At 40.7% G+C, this 19,379-nt stretch overlaps 1 protein-coding gene across 1 annotated transcript in view; it reads right to left on the bottom strand.

The window, feature by feature from the left end:
- Positions 1-19,379, bottom strand: part of MAPK1 (mitogen-activated protein kinase 1) — a 37,488-nt gene that overhangs the window by 8,404 nt on the left and 9,705 nt on the right. Inside the window, exons 2-8 of the mRNA XM_059863566.1 lie at positions 12,778-12,960; positions 11,537-11,726; positions 7,179-7,295; positions 5,369-5,483; positions 4,705-4,836; positions 2,414-2,523; positions 1,564-1,691 (exon numbers count right to left, since the gene is read on the bottom strand). Of these exons, the coding sequence (XP_059719549.1) occupies positions 1,575-1,691; positions 2,414-2,523; positions 4,705-4,836; positions 5,369-5,483; positions 7,179-7,295; positions 11,537-11,726; positions 12,778-12,960 (964 nt within the window). The 3' untranslated portion in view covers positions 1,564-1,574. The remainder of the gene's footprint in view (positions 1-1,563; positions 1,692-2,413; positions 2,524-4,704; positions 4,837-5,368; positions 5,484-7,178; positions 7,296-11,536; positions 11,727-12,777; positions 12,961-19,379) is intronic.

Here is a 19,379-nt window from a genome sequence, read left to right as displayed (position 1 = left end):
ACCTAGGTAAGTATGGTCTGAGCAATGAGGCAAGCAAGAGATCACAAACTATGATTTACCACATCAGTAACCACTCACTGTCCTTCCTTGAGACTACACCCTATTAGGAACAGGCTTCGTCTTGTTCCTAAAGATTTCTGTAACTTTCTTCCACCATGTGCACATGCACAGCTGTGCTCTCACACAGAAAACAGGGGTGGAACACGAACACCAGTCAGTTACAGTGTCCCAGGTCTGCTCTATTAACAATGCCAACTAACAGAACAGGTGTGTGAACCTCAGATTTCCCTACCTTTCAATTATTACAACAGTTACAATATCACCTAGCAGGCTTCAATAAACAAAATGCAGTACTTGTAAAAATTGAAATTTGTTCATTTGTGAGCTTCTATACATCTAAATATTCAAGCCAGTGGCAACAGCTGTTACCCTACTAAAGTAAAAACTATACTTTTACAAGCTTCCCCCACTTTCTTTTCTTTTTCTTTCCTATTCATCATTAAATGAAAACCTGGGGGTACATGCAATGTAGAAACTGAAATCACATTTTTAGTGCAGAAAAATTATTGCTTGTAGCAAAGCCACAAAGCTCCTGCACACTGCCAGCAGAGCCGTGGATTTCTGGCAGCAAGGAAGTGCCCTGGCTCAAAACTTCACCTTCCTGCTGGAACTGCCCACACAAAGCAGTGATTGCAGAATGCTGCTCTGAGGGAGGAAAGCACAGAGAGCACAAACCAGGAAAGCCAGGGCAGCCTGTTGCCTTTGGCTTGTTTTTCCTTTCCACTCATAAAACTTTGATACTTTCCCCTCTCAGTATCACAGAAGTTTCACAGGTACTCCAATCAAGTCAGTGTTTGAGCAGTTTGTTATGGAACTCCTGAGACTTGCAAGCCTTGTGGTACAGGAAGACCACTTAAGTTCACTGATTTTAAAAAAAAAGGCAGTCAGTGAACATCAGTACATTTAATCTTAAACTTTCAGACCTTCAAAATACTAGGAAGATTAACCATAATTAATTTATTAATATTTAAATACCTATTCTTATTTACTCACACTATTTGGGAGCTACTTAAAATTAAAGATAATTCCTGCTGAAGTTTTGTTATGTGTGGGTTTTTTCCTTTAAAATAATTTAAGAGATTTCTCCTTTGTACATTACATTTAGGAGGATTTTTTTTAAAAGCATTTGAAGCCATATGACAAAATTATGTATCTGTAAAATATGAAGAACACTGCCCCCTAAAACGTTTTTTTTAAATAAAAGTTGCATTTCAAAGTGTTACCATTGCCTTTATTCTAAGCAGCACTACTGAAATGCAATTCTTGTTCCCTAAATGCAACCTACAAGTAAGGCAAACACCTCGGACAGTTGCCTGGATTCTGTGTGGACACTTCAATGCTGTGGGCAAACAGAAACTTTCCTCAAAAACAGGACAGGACTGAGGTCAGGTCCTTGGACAGGGAGTTACTGGGTACTGGGAAAGCAAGTCCTACATTTCACCAGCAGCACCAAAGTCTCCAATGGCCCCCCTGCCCGAGTGTCCCCTGTTGCTGTGACTTTACCTATGCACGGTTTAAGATCGGTATCCTGGCTGGAATCTTGCAGTTTCCTCAAAAATCAATTCTTTCAGCTTTTCCTTCGGCAAGTCATCCAACTCCATATCAAACTTGAAGGGTGCTTCAGCTACAGGCTTCATAACACAAAGGAAAACAATTACTTCAATGTCACCGTGCAGTTCAATTTCATGCAGTCCTTTTATGGATGGGGAAAAAGTCTGAAAACGTCCTTCACAAAAATATCTAACACTGAGCAGTCTTCAAGGCAGAACTCCCCGTTAGTCCCATGTGTGCTTTATGTATTAGTTTCCCAAATTTTCCATCAAGCACAGTAAGTAGCTAGTCAGATCCAAACTACAAGTTGAAATATTTATTCGAGGCTCATAACTCAGTATCTACTCAAAGAAAAAATTATCTGAAACATTTTTGTTTATTGGAATAAACATATCTGGCCCTTAAGGAAAACTAGGTTATTTCCTCCTCCCCTATTTCTTCACAAAAATGAGCCAGAAATCTCCTCAGAACTGTAGATAAACTACAGCCAGTTCTGATTCAGGTTTCTAAAGCATAATCTGATGGCAAACTCAGTTATTCTCCCCCTTTACCTCAGACATTATAAAACCAGGCCTCACATGAGCTGAGAATCTCCATTTTCTGGAGAGGGAGGACACCTTAGTATCTATTTAGTGTGGCATCTCCTAAGTGTTGTACTAAAGTGAGAAATACAAATTTTGGTAAATTGATGCAATTTGTTCTTCAACTCCATTAGTGCAGTAGAAATACTACCCTTGAACTAAAGTAGAAAATAATCAGCTGGATCACTTTATCAATGTTTACATTTTAACAATGTCTTTACCTCATCACTTGGATCATAATACTGCTCCAGATATGGATGGGCTAAAGCTTGCTCCACTTCAATCCGCTTATGAGGATTAAAGGTCAACATTTTATCCAACAAATCAAGTGCTAAGAGGAAAAAAAGTGAGCAAGGATTTAATACAAGCTCCAAAAAAGTGTCACAAACCCTGACCTTACCCTGACAATACCCCCTACCCAGGGTCTGTGCTAATGGCAGTGCAGCCCTGGAGCTGCCCTGCTGGAGCTGGGAGCTGGAACCTGGGCACAGAGGCTGTGCTTGCCCCTCTCTCAGCATTCCTGGGCTACAGCTGCCCTGGGCACCACCTGCTCCAGCAGAGGTGTTACCCTGCCAAGTCCTTCAGCCCCACAATGGATGGCAAGGCAAGAAACACACTGAATCCCACAGTACAATCTGGCTTGAACTACAACAGAAATTAGATAGAGACTTTTTCTTCTCTCAGAAAAATACTTTGGATTTTTGTGCCAAAATCCAAACTAAGATGGAGCTTTTCTGAAATAAATAATTATGAATAAGTTCTTATTCTGAAAAGAGAACTTGGCTGTTTACAGAAGAAAATATCATCCAGAAGTCATTAGGAGTTCTAGATCATCACAGTGAAATATTCTGGCACAACCAGCAGCACAGAAGATACTCTCCAGAGAAGATACAAATACATTTATATTCATGAGTTTCAGCAAAATCTGTTGAATAGAACTCGCAAAGAATCTATAAAGAACCTGAAGATCCAGTAAGACAGAGTGAGGTCTGGTGAAAGTCTGGACAGACATCACAAATCAGTGCTACTGCAGCTGGTCAGCTACTGTGCCTGTAACACATTTCCCTTTTCCAAGAAGAGAAAAAATTGATTATAGGAGCAAGAAGGCCTAAGATATCTGCAGTATCCTAAGTTCCATCACATTTCTTTTCCTCACCACATCATTTATGAACCAGAATTTTAACAGAGGCTTCTTGATGCAGTGCAGCAGTTGCAGCTTTGCACCAGGATGAGGAGCACACCTGCGACCTCAGGTCATGGCGCAGCCTGGGAAGGGAGGATGCACTGTCACCATCACCCTGCCACTGCAGTGAGCTCCTCTGGGTCTCTGCAGCACCCAGCACTGCACAAGAGACCCACCTGCACTCGAGGGCAGCTCCAAAAGCCTCAGACCTGCACTGGAACCTGCACTGCTTTGCTGTGGTTCCCTCGGCTCCGGCAGCTCCCGCGCTCAGCCCTAGGCCAGCACAGCGCTGTCCCTGCCCCGAGTGACAGCCAGCTCCTGGAAGTGCCCTGGCACAGCTGCCCTGGCACAGCTGCCCTTGGGGTGTCACTGCCAAGGGGCTGCACCAAACGGCACATTCCACCTTAGCTGAGGTACCAGCACTGCTGCCATCTGAGCTGTCAAAGCCCACAGGGAGGATTCTCACATTGCTGAGCACTGTTATAAAAGCAGAATAAATCGCTGCTGCTTTCCTCAATGACAGGGATAATCAGCTCCATACAGTTCCATCTGCAGAAATCAGCTTTTACAAGGTAATTCAGTACCTGATCATCTCCACTAAGACTAAATTATCATATCAGTTAAAAAAGAAGTGACTTACGAATTGTGCTACAGCAGGTAAAAGTGCACTGAACTGTGAACACAACCACCCTTAAACTGTACAAAGTTGAGTATAAAAGGTAAATTGATAGCTTTCTAGCAAAAAAAAAAAACCATATTTACCCTTCACTAAAGCCTTGTCAAAAAAGGTTAACAATTATTATATTGCTTGCTTTTATAACTTTTGCTCCACACATCTTAACTGAATTTTTTAACCCTTACATTTTAAGCTTTCATGATACCTAAGGATCCCACCCACTGACGAGACCCTGTTTAACCTACAGCTGATGCACAGTCTGCAAAACTCTACCCAGGGCAGCAGCAGGCAGCTGCCTCCTACCTGATGTTAGAAACAGAGTTCAAGACTTGTTTGATGCCAGTGTCAAAATCCAGTGCTGATGATCAGCACTTGAATAATGTACTGTGCTTCCAAGGACAGTGACAAGAGTTTGGATTTCACATGTCAGTTAAAGACCAAACTCCACAACAGGTAATCTTAGAGTTACTAGAATTGCATTAAAAAGATAAACTAGTGTGAGGGCTTGGTGCTGGTTTATGATTCGATATTAGATTTACAGTGCTATTTTAAGGCACCTGCATGTTCTATTTCCAATATAAAGATAAATTCTTAGGTTATAGAAACTCCCATCCTGCCATTACTTTGATACAATGTAATAGAGTATAAAATACCTTTGGGGTCAGCATTTGGAAACAGCCTGTTCCATGGTACCTTATTTTTGTGTGGTAGAGAAAGCAAGTAGTTTCTGGCCTTTAAATTTATTATACAATTCAAATCTTCTTGGGAAGGGGATCCAAGTATACCTAAAAAATATGAATTCAAACAATAGTGCATTCTCTGAAAATCACATTAACACAGCTGTATCATATCTGCTAAAACTCAATATTAAAACTGCTGGGAAGGAGATTTCAGACCAAATGTTTTAAGGATAGAGAATACCTGAGTAGTTTTTAGAAACTTTTACTAAAAACCATTCGTTAAATAAATAAATGGATCTGAGTTTTCTAATGATCTGTAATCTCTTAGAAAGATCCCAGTAAGTGGTGGGAAAAGAAATTCTAAAAAATTTGACCTGGACCTAATAATATATATATTTTAAATTTTATTTTGAAAATATATCTGCTGATGTAGTAAATCAATTGCTAAGTATTCTCTAGTTGTCCCCAAAACAATGATTACCTGTAGCAACTGCTGCAAAAATAACGAGAGGGGACAGCAGACAGCCTGCAGATCCACACCCTAACAGTGACCCACTGGAGAAAGACCAGCCCAGCTGGCAGAAACGATGGAGAGAGACAGATGGATGTGGAAATGCTGCTTTTCCATAAAGCTTACCAAGGATATGGTTAAGTTGGTCAAGGTAGTGTTTTCCTGGGAAGATGGGTCTGTTGGAGAGCATCTCTGCCAGAATGCAGCCCACTGACCAGATGTCAATAGACTTGGTGTAACCCTGCAAGTGAAGCAGAAACACATTTTTGTCAAATTTTTGTATAAGAGCAGCAACATGTTACTTTAGTAAACTGTGAAAGTGCACATAAATCATCTTTTTCTTTTTTAGACGAGTCGTGCTTGCTCCTGCTGTTTGGTTTTTCTGTACAAATGAAATAATTAAGAACCATATATCAAAACACTACTTTGAAGGGGTAGCAAGAACTGAAGTCTCCAAGAGACAGTTTTCAAAAAGGATTTTTAAAGTTTAACTAAATCTGTTACCAACTGCAAATGGTTGAGATTCCCCAATTTTATAACCAATTTCAACTAAAACATTTTGGAAACCAGGTATTCTGAATTGCACAGCCCCTGAGAGAGTGCTGAACACGTGTGGAAGCAGCTGTCCCTGAGGGCTCTAAGCAGCACTCCAGGACCAGGCCTTTGGCAAAGGGGGAAAGGCCAAATCAATGGCTGCTGGTTGGCTGCTCTGTACAACACGACAGGCAGGAAGAGGTGAAGAAGCTGGGAGGAGAGCACAGCAGTCACTGGGGTATAAAGGAATGGAACAGTGGAATATCCACGTGTATGGGCAACCCGTGCCATCCACAGGAAAAGGCACAGCAGGGACACCCAGCAGTGACAGCCCCACTGTGCCTGGCCTGCTGCCACTGCCCCTCCCCTGGGAAGGCTCTGTCCCCACTGACCCCACAGCCACTGGGCACCAGCTCCTCATGAGGTCATCCTTTCACCATTTGTGCTCAAGGCACCAGAATCATAAAAGAAATCACACATTAAGCCAGGAATTTTTAACCTGACCTCCTCTTACAAACACAAAATAGATTTGTTGTGAAAGCTTTTGATAAGTAGATGTGGATAGCCCAGTGCTGTGGCCTTGGTGAGGGTTTAAAATACAAGATGTGAGTTTAAAATACAAGAAGGTGGAGGAAAACACCCTCAATTGGTCAGACGTCTATTTTCTTAAAGTGCTTGGGCATGCTACTGACACACCAAAACAAACCCACCAACTGGAAAAGCTGTAAATCCTATAGGAACAACAGCTGTCCCAGAATATAAAATACAGCTCCAGGTGTCACCCAGGTGTTTTGCTAACAAGTGTGTCTGGCTGTGGGACTGAACACAGAAGTTCTGAAGGACACCCACACAAGGATTGGATGCACCTTAAAACGGCCACAGAACACAACAGTAATTCCAAATATATAAAACCCAAAGGAATGATTTCACGAAGACTATGGGAATGCAGTTAAGACTGACACATAAGAAGGATCACATGCCTTCATTCAGAATCAGATTCACCCTCATTATACATTCTAAACCTAAATTAAGATGTCAAGATGACATTAAGGCAACATTTGCAGCCTTGACGGAGGCAGCAGCGGAATGCTCATTCCTACCACTCCTGTCCTGCTCAGTGGCACAGCAGGTGATGGAAGCAGTCTCGTGACTTCCAAGGATCTGGAGGTGTGGGAAGTCGAGCACGTGATTTCTCAGTTCTAGTACCCAGTAATTGATTCTGGAATCACAATTTATTTCAAGCCAGTAGCTCTACTGGAAACCATGCCCACTTCTCCCCAAGGATCAGTGTGTGCGTTCTGATCCTAAAAACACAGAAGGGCTTGCTGTTCCAAGCACAGCTGGAACTCACAAGGGAATAAGCAGCAACAGCAGCACCCCAGCAGCTCACTGTGGCCCTTACCTTAGAATTCAGCATGATTTCAGGAGCCCTGTACCAACGTGTGGCCACATACTCTGTCAGGAATCCTGTGTGATCATGATCGGGATCTGCAACGCGAGCCAATCCAAAGTCACAAATCTGGTTTTAGAGACATAAACAGGAAAAAAAAGGCACATTAGACACACATTTCCAACACTCCAACATTACTGATTCACCATTCCCCAATCAATGATGAAACACCCACAAATGCAGAGATGGCAACCTATGCTCTTAGAAAAGTTATTACACAATGGTGAAGAAAAATGTTTTGGATCAATTACAAAGAATATCCAACTGCCATTCAGGGGCCAGTAAGAATAAGTAAAAATAAGAAACAGTTCACAATTTATGTTCCACTACAGGCTTGCTTACAGCACCTTTGCCAAACAGGCAATGATACACTGCACCAACCTCTGAGAAACTCACCAGAAAACAAAAAGAATAGCAATAAGACTTCCAGAAAACCTAATTAGCAACCAACACATCTGTAACCAAGTTCAACACCCTATCTTACAAATGCTATCATTATAACTGCATCTTTGCATATGAAACAACCTATCCAATCATGAGACAATGGTAGGCTGGAGAGATTATGGGCTGTTGAAGGAAGCATAAGCCTAAAAGAGAAAAAAAAATCCTCCAAAAACAAAACACAAGCAAGAAAATATTTCTCAACCCCTTATAAGGAAAACAGTTTTATCTAACTATGAAAAGAAAAACAAACACCAATTTAGACTAGTGAGTTCAGCAAAAAGAAAAAGGTGGTTTTAGTTATGCTCTGGTAAGGAGGCTCCATGGCTTTCAGAGCTATTTAGTGTCTAGAGAGAAATTGAGAAAATTGAAAATGTGAAGACAGACTGCTGTAGAGCAGAGCAGCTGTTCCTTTCTTACTGTCCCAAAGGTCAATGGCAAGGTTGTTGAGTGGCACATTAGACACATTCCCAAGCTTCTGCTGCCCCCCAAAAATACCAGGTTATGATTGCCACACAAAGTGTATTTCCATGAAAGAATACATACTTTAAGGAAAACCAAGCATCAAATGTAGGAGTGGCAAACAGTGGGAGGTTCCTCTGCTACATTTGTTTTATAATATTTACTCTTAATTGTGCACAGTGATTATATTGAAAATGTGAAGTGAAAATAGGCTGCAGTCAATAAAGTCACTAATGGAAAATCCTACTAAAACCACAGAAACCTCACTTTGCCCTGGCAGATATTTCAGGGTGTTCCTGTAGGGACACCCTGTCAGTGAAATAACTGATAGAGCAGTTAGGGAAGAATTACTTCACCTGACTAAAAGCTGTATCTGAAAGACAAGACTCAGCAGCTGGCTGTTACACAGAGGGTCTGAAGAAAAGGCAAGGATGAATGCCATAAGCCAAGCTGCATGCCATTACTTTAGCTACAGATTAAAAAATTAAACCCAGCTCCCCGAATCCTTAGAAAACAACCCCAAAAAGAACCTTTCTAAAGCATGGCAAGGCTCTCCCAGGCTACAGGAACAGAGCAGCTGCCTTGTGTGCAATTAGCTTACATAAAGAGACTCAGTACAAATAATCAGAAGAGCCTCCTCTAAAGACAGAAACTAAGAAACTGTAGAGGACAGCTTAGAGACTTCAGAAAATAATTATGCAGCAGGCAAAATTGTTGTAATCTCTTCCTCCTAACCTCGAAAAAGCTAGATAAGATTACAGGCAAAGAGACTTGTGCAGAATTTCAGCACTACACAAAAGCAAAGCACTAGGGTTTGTCACTATTAAAACAAAAGAAAAAAGACACTCTCTGGTCCACGGTGAAAAGCAAGAACTGAATTACAGAAGATGTCTCTAAATCTCTCAACTCAAGTAGAAAAATGCTCATGGGATGGAAAGGAAGAATAATGACAACGAGAACTCATTAAAATGACAAAAAGCCCCTGCTGACTGGAGCAGAAACAGGTTAAGCAGAAAAGCAGAAACACCATTAGTGAGAAAGACTTCAAGGTTGAAGCTGCAAGGAAGAGGTTTTGGCTGCAGAGCTGACAGGAGTGATAGCAGAGAGTGAAAGGGACGCTGGAGATCCAGGGCTCTGCCTGCAGCCCCGGGTGAGGGACGGGCACAGCCCTGGCTGTAGCTGGGGAGGGCAGACCCTTCTCACCCTGCCCAAGGGACACCCCGAGAGCAGCTGCCCTGCTGGAGGGGCTGTGGGGCCACTGTGCCCGTACAAATGATGATGCATAGCAGGCAAAGCACCAGGAGCTGCTTTTTAGGCTTCTCCACGTGAACGAAAACAATAACAAAAATAAATAATCTGAGATCAATATAATAACAGGCAAATTTTCTTGGCATTTTCACTAAGTCATAGCAGAGAATTAAAAAAACTACATAATGAAAGACCCAGGTATGTCAGTCAGTACTTCATGCCTTGGAGAGACAGAACAGATGCTACTGAGACAGAAGAAATCACTTCCCTGCTAAATAAATTAAAAAAAAAATAAAACCAGCATCCTATCTATATATTTAGCTTCCACTTCTTGAAGACAATGTTCTTGCTATCTGTATCAGGGTTTTTTAAACAGAGATGGCTTAAAATTGGATGAAGCTATCAAGCAGATGGGAAGATTTAGGAGGATCATGTACATGCAACCATTTACTAAGCAAATGAAATGACACCAACAGTACCACTAATATAATGAAATATCTGCAGTTGTATTGTTAAATAGCCTGTGCCTCTGTGTGTTTGTAAAAAGGAAACAGAGAAATTAAGTTTAATTGCTACTGATCAGATGGTGGTTCAAACAGTTGCATCTTCTGAGTAACTGGTAAAATCATGAAACAAACACTAACGTGCAGCTTTCCTTCAAAACAATCCCTCTCTCATCACTGTCTTTTCATGCCTGCCACAGTAGGTAACAATTCTTGGTCGTTTATTAATTGTGAGTTTTCACTGTATAGACAGAATTGAGCATGGAGCCAGTCTTTAGAACAGACCAGCATACAAACAGCAAAGCATTATGTGACACTCCTGGAATTGTGACAAACCTGTACAGCCCACAACTGGCTCACACTTTGAAGAGGGCATTTTTATTTTGTGGTTTATTTATTGAGAAAGTTAGAGCTACACTAAAAATCAAAGGGTACTTAGGAGCAAGACAGTATTCAACAAACACAGTGGTACCACCTGGGATCAAGCACTGTAAACTCAACAATTCCACTCCATCAGTGGCCAGCAGCAAATACATGAAATATATTCATTATATTTATATATACAGTGAAAAGACAAACAAATTCCAATGCCTCTCTCATCTTCCATGGATCGGCCACTGTGGGACTCTAAACCACAGGGAGCACTCAATGAGGGTTTTTTCCTGCTAACTTGCTTGGTGGTTTTTTAAAAACTGCACTATCTAGGGTGCTCTATGATACCAAATTCCACGGCTTAACAATGCTGCAAGTAAACTTCAGCTGCTCCTTTCCTCACTGCCAGCCTTCTCCATAGGTACAGACAGTGAACACAGCTGCTCCCCAGTCACTGTCCCTTTGCCACTGACATCATTATCAATGTTGGCAAATTCTACTGGATTCCTCTGTTCCTCATGCAGCATCTCCCAGCAGAGGAGACCCAGGCTAAATAGCTCTCTGTGTTATGGAGAGCAGTACTTTGAAATCCTGCTCCCCTCATATCACCAGGAGAAGTGTAATAACTATGATCACAGACTCAAAACCAACTGAAAGGTACAGAATGGCATGTTTTCTGTTTTATTCTCTATTTCTGTTCTATTTCTTCACACTTGGTTTGCTTTACTGAATGCCACTAAGCATTGAGCTGACATTTTCCAAGAATCATAACAGCTCTAAGCTCATCCTTCTGTAGTATTAACGAGTACAGAGCTGATCACTGGAAATGCAAATTAGGAACATTCCCTCCCTAGGTAATTGCCGTGCATTTAATCAGCACCGAATCTCACATGCCGTTTTAGCTGCCCACTAATATGAAGTCCTTTTCCAACAACAAAACATTAGCAGCGTAAACAGAGAAACCAAATCTTGAAACATACACAGTTCTGAGTTTACTTTTGAGGTAAATATGATGCTGCTTCAGATCAGTATTTTCACCCAGCTTTCAAAGAGGCTGTTTCCAAGTCAGCCTCCAGATGGAAACAGTGATGCACTCATTACAGCAGTCTAACAGATTCTTAGTCACTCAAATCTTGATAATTGTTTTATCAAACCAAATAATGTTTTGGCAATCTTTCCAGGACAAAGATCACAGTAATACCCAGTAAAAACCCCACATTCATGGTTACAGCAGCTCGTTTATGAAAACCACGTCAGGAAAATCTGTAAGAAATTTCAGCTCACCTTGAGATCACATGTGGTGTTAAGCAGCAGGTTGGAAGGTTTGAGGTCACGGTGAAGCACATTGGCTGAGTGGATATATTTTAACCCTCTCAGAATCTGGTAAAGGAAGTAACAAATGTGATCGTTGCTGAGGTGTTGAGTCTTTAGGAGCTTGTAAAGATCTGTCTCCATAAGATCTTGCACAATGTATCTGTGGGGTATTAGATGTAAGGCAGCAAAAGAACTTGGTGTCATGTCAGATATCAACATACAGTACCCAAGGAAACTTCTAGAACGTCTTTTCTCCCTTATTTGTCTGTTTGATGATAATTATGACATCGTGTAGCTGATTCTTGCTTTAGAAGTTTGGAATCCAATCAGTCCAGTTACATGATGCAGCCCCTTATAGAATAAAGAGGCACCAGCATGTGATCCTCTCAAATTAATCATCATAAACCTCTATTTCTTCATAGTAGAGCTTGACTTTTATTGGAATCTTAATTTCATCTAATTCCTGTCCTGCTTGCCAAGAAACAAATGGTGGTTTTTGGTTAATGAGTAATAAGTTTCCAAGATACTTGTTTGCAATTGCATAAAAGCAGGAATGTAGAAAATCTCACAATTTCTGATCAATTTTCTCTACCATCTCCCCACTTTAAAAATTCAGCTGTTCTTCTCTACTCTATATATATTTATTATGCTACATTGAATACAACAGTCCTGCTCTTACCAAAGTTAAAAGCCAATATACTCATTCAGATTATTTTTTTATTAAGATTGCAATGAAAATTAAAAGAAAGGGCTTTTTTGGTTTTTGGTTTTTTTTTTTTTTTTTTTTGCTTTGACAGGAATGAGTTAAGTAAAATTTTCTTTCCCCTTAATTCAAGAAAATTTGAGACAATTATAGCAGAGTCTGGCCATTTTACTTTCTCATCAAAGCAACCAGTTGTAACAGCAGCTCTACTAAGAGCAAATATAGTTTTAGAATTATATGACTAAACTAAATCTTCTCTACAATGTTGAGTTCTTTGCCTTGGAAGATAGAAATTATTCTCTTTTCCTGGAAAAGAAAGAATTAAACTAGTGCTCATCTACATCAAAACTATAAACTGATCAAATACTATTCACTTCCCTTTTGATTTACAATAATAGAAGCCAACTTTTATTAATATTTAGGAAGGAAGAGGATGAAGGGGAAGAAACAATCAAAAGAGAGGAGGCAACCATTGCTAATGATGCCAAATAACACTTTGAAAGGATACACATCTTTCATCTGTTCAATAGTTGGAGCTCTGATAATGTCATTTATCCCAATGATATTCTCATGCCTGAAGCGCAGCAGGATCTTGATCTCCCTCAGAGTTCTCTGGCAGTATGTCTGGTGCTCAAAAGGACTGATTTTCTTTATAGCAACTCGAACTTTGTTGACGTTATCATAAGCAGAACTAGAAGAGAATCAATAACATCAATTACAAGGAACATTCAATTCATTTAATTGAGAAAGAAAGAATGTGAATTCATTTAATACGGGGTGGTGCATTTTGTTTCATTTATTTTTATCACATGGGGAGAGGCGGCAGTGACACATCTTCTAGTTTGGTGAAGTGACAAAACACTGTTGTTCTTTCACCAGCCTATTTGGGTCTCCACAACCATTGGCTTTCCCAGCTGACCTGGAGTCTCTGATTCATGGGTCCTGCACAAAGAAAAAGGTATTTGTCCTCTTTATCAGCCTGTGCAACAACCAAGTCTGAGGTTTTTTCTATATGCTGCAATCATCAGAATTTTGAGAAAGTTCATCTAGAGTTAACCCATTCACTTTGGGGTGCAGAAAAACCTTCAGAAATCATCTCTTAAGCAGCAGAATACCACATCATGTGTCCAGCTCCTACAAGTAATAGCAGTGTCACAATCTTTCATGCTTCCATCAATCTACACTGTCAGCACCTCCACAACAGACATGGAAGAACAAAAGGGATGGAGAATTTGTGACAGCACCTTGCCAAGTTCAACTCCAAAGGTTACAAGAGTTTGAGGAAAGAAAGCTGTATCCAGGTACACACATGGAGGGGAAGCAGGCAGCAGCACAAAGAGGATCACAGTGACTGTGACCCATGGTAAGGAACTCACTGCCTCCTACATTTACATGACTCTTTCCAGGAGCTCAGAACTCCATTCCCAGCTACACCAATAAATAGTATCTCTGTTCAACATGCCTACACATTCATGAAGAGGGTCACAGCATCAGTCTAATTAAAAGTCTCAGTAAAACATACCTGATTTTCTAAAATCTGGACTATGAATCCTAACAAATTTTAGTAGGTTTCCTATGGTCTTGTTTATATAAATGACAAAGCATCTCATTATCACAACCTCTACTGTATTAGAAGTATTTGTTAATTTAATTAATTAAAATTTAGATGTGCTTATATGATTCTTGTCCCTACTTAAGGCCGCTACTGAATTATTAGGAAATTTAAAAATAATCAAGCCTACATTCCATACATTTCTGTTAGCCTCAACTATTTAATATAAAAATATAATCATACTAGCCAAGGAGGCTTTACATCCTACCAGTTTTCCATAATTGAGTCGCAGAACTTTCTTTGATACACTTTTAATTTGCCTTACTCTGCTGAGATGCCAAGGTACCTGGTGACCAGGTAAAGCAGAATAACATGCAAAAATCCAGTTAGAAAGGTGACCTTAGAGGAATTCAAATGCCTGGCCACATCAAGGCTCTTTGACAACTAAGCAGAAATACGGTGCAACAAGGTGGTTTTGAGATGGTACTGTCATCACTGGATGCAAAACTGTTTAAAATTTCTCACTTTCAGGATTCAAATGGGCATATAATTCAGTCAGTTAGGGTCATAAGGAAGATCTTCATACAGCACATACATATGTAACTGTAACATCCTGTAACATCCTTTTTGCACGGTTTTCCCACTCAAGCCCTTTGACCTGCCTGCATCCCCTGGCCAGTACCCACAGACAGCACCACTTATTTGCCTCTAGAAACTCTGAACTCAAATGCTCCACGGGGAGCTTTGAAATGCCACATGCTGAGCAAGCATTCATTACAACTGTTGCTGCTGCATATGTATAGATAACACATTAGCAGTTCCTCAGTCCCAAAATAGATAATAACCAAGAGCTGTAAGTGGAACTTGGCATCACCTCCAAGGGCACTTGGGCTCCAGTAATTTTCTTAGCTCATCACCTATGGTGTTTACAATAGACCAGTGAGGTCTGTCACAAGCAGAAAACAAAACCAGAAATAACCCTGAAGCATGAACAACCTGGATTTGGGAAAGAAATGAAAGAATCCTATGGGCCATTTCATCATTATAAACAAACCTCCTGCCTCCTGCTCTGTACTGATGTGAGCATTTTTTCTGCCACAATGCAGAATCTTACTTCCTTTCAAAGGACTGGACAGCAGCAGCTATGCAGAGTACAAAAAGGCAAAATGCCAATATTTACCCATTGATGCTGCCTAAATAAAAGCTCCCAGTCTCTTAAAATATTTGATAAATCAGTTATTGCTTCGCAAGGGTTGCGTATTGATGGAAAATATGTTCTCTTTCCTTCTACAGATTAAATGAACAGGAATTCATCAATTAAACATATCAAGATTTCTTCTCTGGTAGCTGTTTTGCCAACAGTCCTAAGCATTTCTTAGCAAAATACAGCCCTAAGCATTTCTTAGCAAAAGGTTTATGCTGTCATTTAGAAAAGGATTGCTAATTTTGCTTTCTGATGGTTCAACTATAATACATCGGGTTCACTGAGGAAAAAAGCTGCATATTTGGAATAAAGATGCAATCAGTTTCCTCTCCAGGGTACCTTCCCCATACAGTCATCACTAGCGCAGCTATGCTTCCATTGACTCAGCTGAGGGGAGCAAAACTGAAATATTGTCAAGTTGAAACATTAAAAGGGACACTGGATTTATTTCTGATGTCACACTTTTTGAAATATAAGCCTTCCTGTAACTTGATTAAACATCCAAGGGATTATCTCAACTTCTATGAGCAAGAAGCTAATCATACAAGCAGTCACGTACACTTGCTGGTGCATAATATTTTAAATGTCATGCATAATGCAGGTACATTGAGAATCTGTATTATCTAGTTAACACCATTTCACATTCTCAGCCACAGCCCTTAAAGCACATATTGCTTAAGTAAACTCTGTGACCCTTTAAAAATGTTTTCTCGATTTGACACGTGCTATAGGAAAGTGTAAAAGCTACACATTAGACTGAACTTTAGTGGCATTGTAGAGTCAGGCTACAACCAGAGCCCTATTTGGCCCCTGAAGCCCTATGGAAATAAGTGACTGACTATGCAGGAAACCCCTTAAACTCACAGAACTGGGTCCTTTGTAAGGCAGACTGAACCACGTCCCCAGCTTTCCCTCCATCCAGCCGTTCATTGCCTGCCACCAGCAGCAGATTTACACACTCCTCCCCAGAACTCTGTGGAAGAAATATGCTGCTCATAGTGTGCATTCCAGTAGCTGCAAACAAAACCACACTGAAGGAGCAAATGCAGGCCCTGGTGCATCTCCCTGCAGCCCGTGCACGGCTCATCTCTGCGGGTTGCAGCCGCAGCCGCAATTACTGATCTCATTTGCAGCTCCTGATCACCCGTGCTCCCCCTGCAGTCCAACCAGGATCAGCTCCACAGCACATCCCATCCGCCTCCCAGTGCATTCTAAATTTAGATTATTTGCATTCTAGCAGTGCTGTCCCAGTGTGCACAGTGTAACCTATTTGTCTGGGCTGTCAGCTTCTACTAAACCTCACAACAGCTGGTTATATTTGCAATGAAGCAGTTAACTGGGACATCTTCTGAAGTCAGGAACTTTCTATTATCTTGACTTTTTTCCTGAGAAGATAAAAATCTGTAAAGTGGGAATAACAGTTCCCATATTAAGAACTCTTAGGGTGCCAGTTTGTTGCTCTTAGTTTCTAATCGTTAAGCACATGTACTGATCATCACCCACAGAACTGTCCCATTATGATGAATCTAGACACCAACACTTTAAATATCCAGAAGGGAGGATTTATTTCCACCCCAATCATGTGCAGCCTCACAAGCTGAAGCAACAACCATAGAGCTGTAAGTGCTATTTATCTGTAATGTGATAAATTTAAATATAGATTTTGCAACTGCCCAAGTGTTGTAGCCACAACATTATTCCTATTTCAAGCCGTGGTTACTAAACTGACAATCTGCAATGGCACTGTTATTTAGATACTTTTGCAACATCATGTGAAAATCAATACAAGCCCCAGCAGCAGAGTTTATCTTTCCCGATTTTAATTATCTTGTAAATACATAACAAATTTTTGACTAAGTAAAACATCAGGCGCAGCTGCACAAAATAAACAAATGAGTATTTAAAACCCAAGAACTTGGACCACATAACTTTCAAAGCCAGTTTTTATCCTTCTACTCTCTGGTACCAACTTCCTTTTTAACCAGAAGCGCAGGGCGGGGCTGCTTCCCAGAGCAGTGACCAGAAAGGCACCGCAGCTCTGAGCCCACAGCGCTGCCTGCTCGGGCGGCCTCGAGCAGGCGCCCCTCTCCCATGAACTCTTGGCAAGGGAAGCTTTCTCCAGGCACGTGTGGCCCAGTGCCAAAGCTCAGCCCCTTCTGCCCACAATGCTGCTGCATGTTCTTCCACCCATTCCTATTCCTCGCATGTCTCATTTGGGGCAGAACTGGAACAAGTGAGAGCACGCCGCAGCTGCCGGCAGGAAAGGAGCCAGCTCCTGGCAGTCCCTGCATCCCACACGGGGCTGGTCCTTCACGCTGAAAAACAACTGCCTGCTCCTCTGCCACGCTGCCTGCAGGCTTCCCCCACCACGGGATGTTCTTCCAACATTTCGAGGATTATTCACCTCGTGGCTGTTTTACAGGCTGCTCTCAGCAAACACATACGAAATACACAACGCTACCGGCAAACATCCTAATTACAACTCTAAATAAAAGACTGATTTGAAGTTTAAAAGGGATTTTTTAATCAGTAGCTTTGTGTTGCTGTGGAAACATGATTCCAAGGGCATATCCAGAGATAAGAATCTTTGTGAAATATTGGGTAATTCGGTTTACTCACAGAATAGGAAAGGCAAAAATAATTCCCAGCAAGCAAGCTGATCTATGGAGATCTTTAATCTTTTCATTCAGTCTACATTTAGCTCAATCACCGACATTTCCACAACACGCTGACATTTATCAAGTTACAATGCAAATAGCTTAAACTTATTTTTAAGACTCCTGTAAATAAAATAATGCAATATTATGAAACAGTAACAACCACTCTAACAGACTGTTCGCTACAACTTTTGGGGATGACGAAGATGGTTGCAGAAGTGCAGATTTGCAGAGGGTTTTGGGTTTTTTGTTTGGAGCTGGTTTTTTAATAATCAGATGGTAACCCTTCCAGATTCTTCAGAATAATTACTTTCTTCTTCTACATGAGTAAACCATGGAGAGCAGCTACAGTGTGTGACTTTTTTAATAAAGAGAAAAGACTGGAAAAAGGATAAAAATAGTCAAAGACTATTCGAGGACACTGAGTAATGTGTCATTTTTACACCGTTGAATGTATTTTTTGTAGCCAACTGTAAACACCTACGTTTACTAGAAATATTTGTTACTTTCCTCCATTTATTCATAATATTTTGAAGACAAGTGTATTATTCATTAGACTTTTTTATTAGCACTAATTTACAAAATCGGCACCTGGTTTTAGAAAGAACAAGTGCCTACTTATATTGGGATACATTTGCTGTGTTTCAAGAAACCTATTTTTAAAAAGACAACCCATGTCACAGCTTCATTTTGATTTCTCAGCTGTTTCTAGAAGAGGTTCTCAATAACAAAGCATTTCTCAGGTTTGTCACCTGAGAATTCAGGAAATAAACTACAGAAACAGGGGCATCTTAATACACTTCTACTTTCCTCCATTAAACATTTAGTTTTACAGACTAACCCCTGCCATGTAGGAAAGTCAGCAATCCATGAAAATGGAGTTACCTCACTATTATATTCTTCAAAAACAACAAACAAATTAAAAACCAACAAGGGAGAAAAGAAATATAATTTCTCAATCAGTGTCCTTTATTGTATCACAAGTCCATTGCAAGGTGCCCATTGAAGCTGAACTGGAGCTGCAGACTCCACTGTGCTTTTAGTTAACCTCTGAGGCTTACTGGGTCAAACTGGAACAGCACTGCCTTCACCTCTACCACCTACTGCTTCAGTCATCTTCCTTTTAACAATCCAAATCCATGCTGATAGTAAAGCTTCCTGCTACAATTACGCCAACTCCTTCCTCCCATGACAAAGGTGAATAATTACTCTGAAGTGATTTTACTCAGATCTGATCTACTACAGGTTTCTGCCCTTCACACCACAAATTCTTAAGGCACTTTCATAACTTCCTAAGATTTGCTTTCTTTTCAATTCACTGTATCTGCTCAAATAAATCTAATTAATACTGGTGAGACACAGGCACAGGCTTCCCAGAGCAGCTGGGGATGCCCCATCCCTGGAGGTGTTCCAGACCAGACTGGAGAGGTCTTGGAGCAACCTGGTCCAGTGGAAGGTGTCCCTGCAGGGGGCTGCCTCTACTTCATCCTTAAGGTCCCTTCCAACTCAAACCATTCTAGGCTCTAATAGGTTACAAAAGGCACAATTTTATTTTTCAGAATTTGAAAAGTAATATTTGATGGATCCTTGCAAAAAATTCAATTTTAAGCTACTTACTATGCACATAATAATTACCTAATAGTATAATTCCTTAGATCACTCCTAGTATTTTGAAACTGAATAGCCAGTCATGCAAA

Source organism: Haemorhous mexicanus, chromosome 19 (assembly GCF_027477595.1).
Source record: "Haemorhous mexicanus isolate bHaeMex1 chromosome 19, bHaeMex1.pri, whole genome shotgun sequence".
NCBI classification, from domain to species: domain Eukaryota; kingdom Metazoa; phylum Chordata; class Aves; order Passeriformes; family Fringillidae; genus Haemorhous; species Haemorhous mexicanus.
Note: the sequence above shows the minus strand (reverse complement) of the source record. Positions and strands in the feature narration are given on the sequence as shown.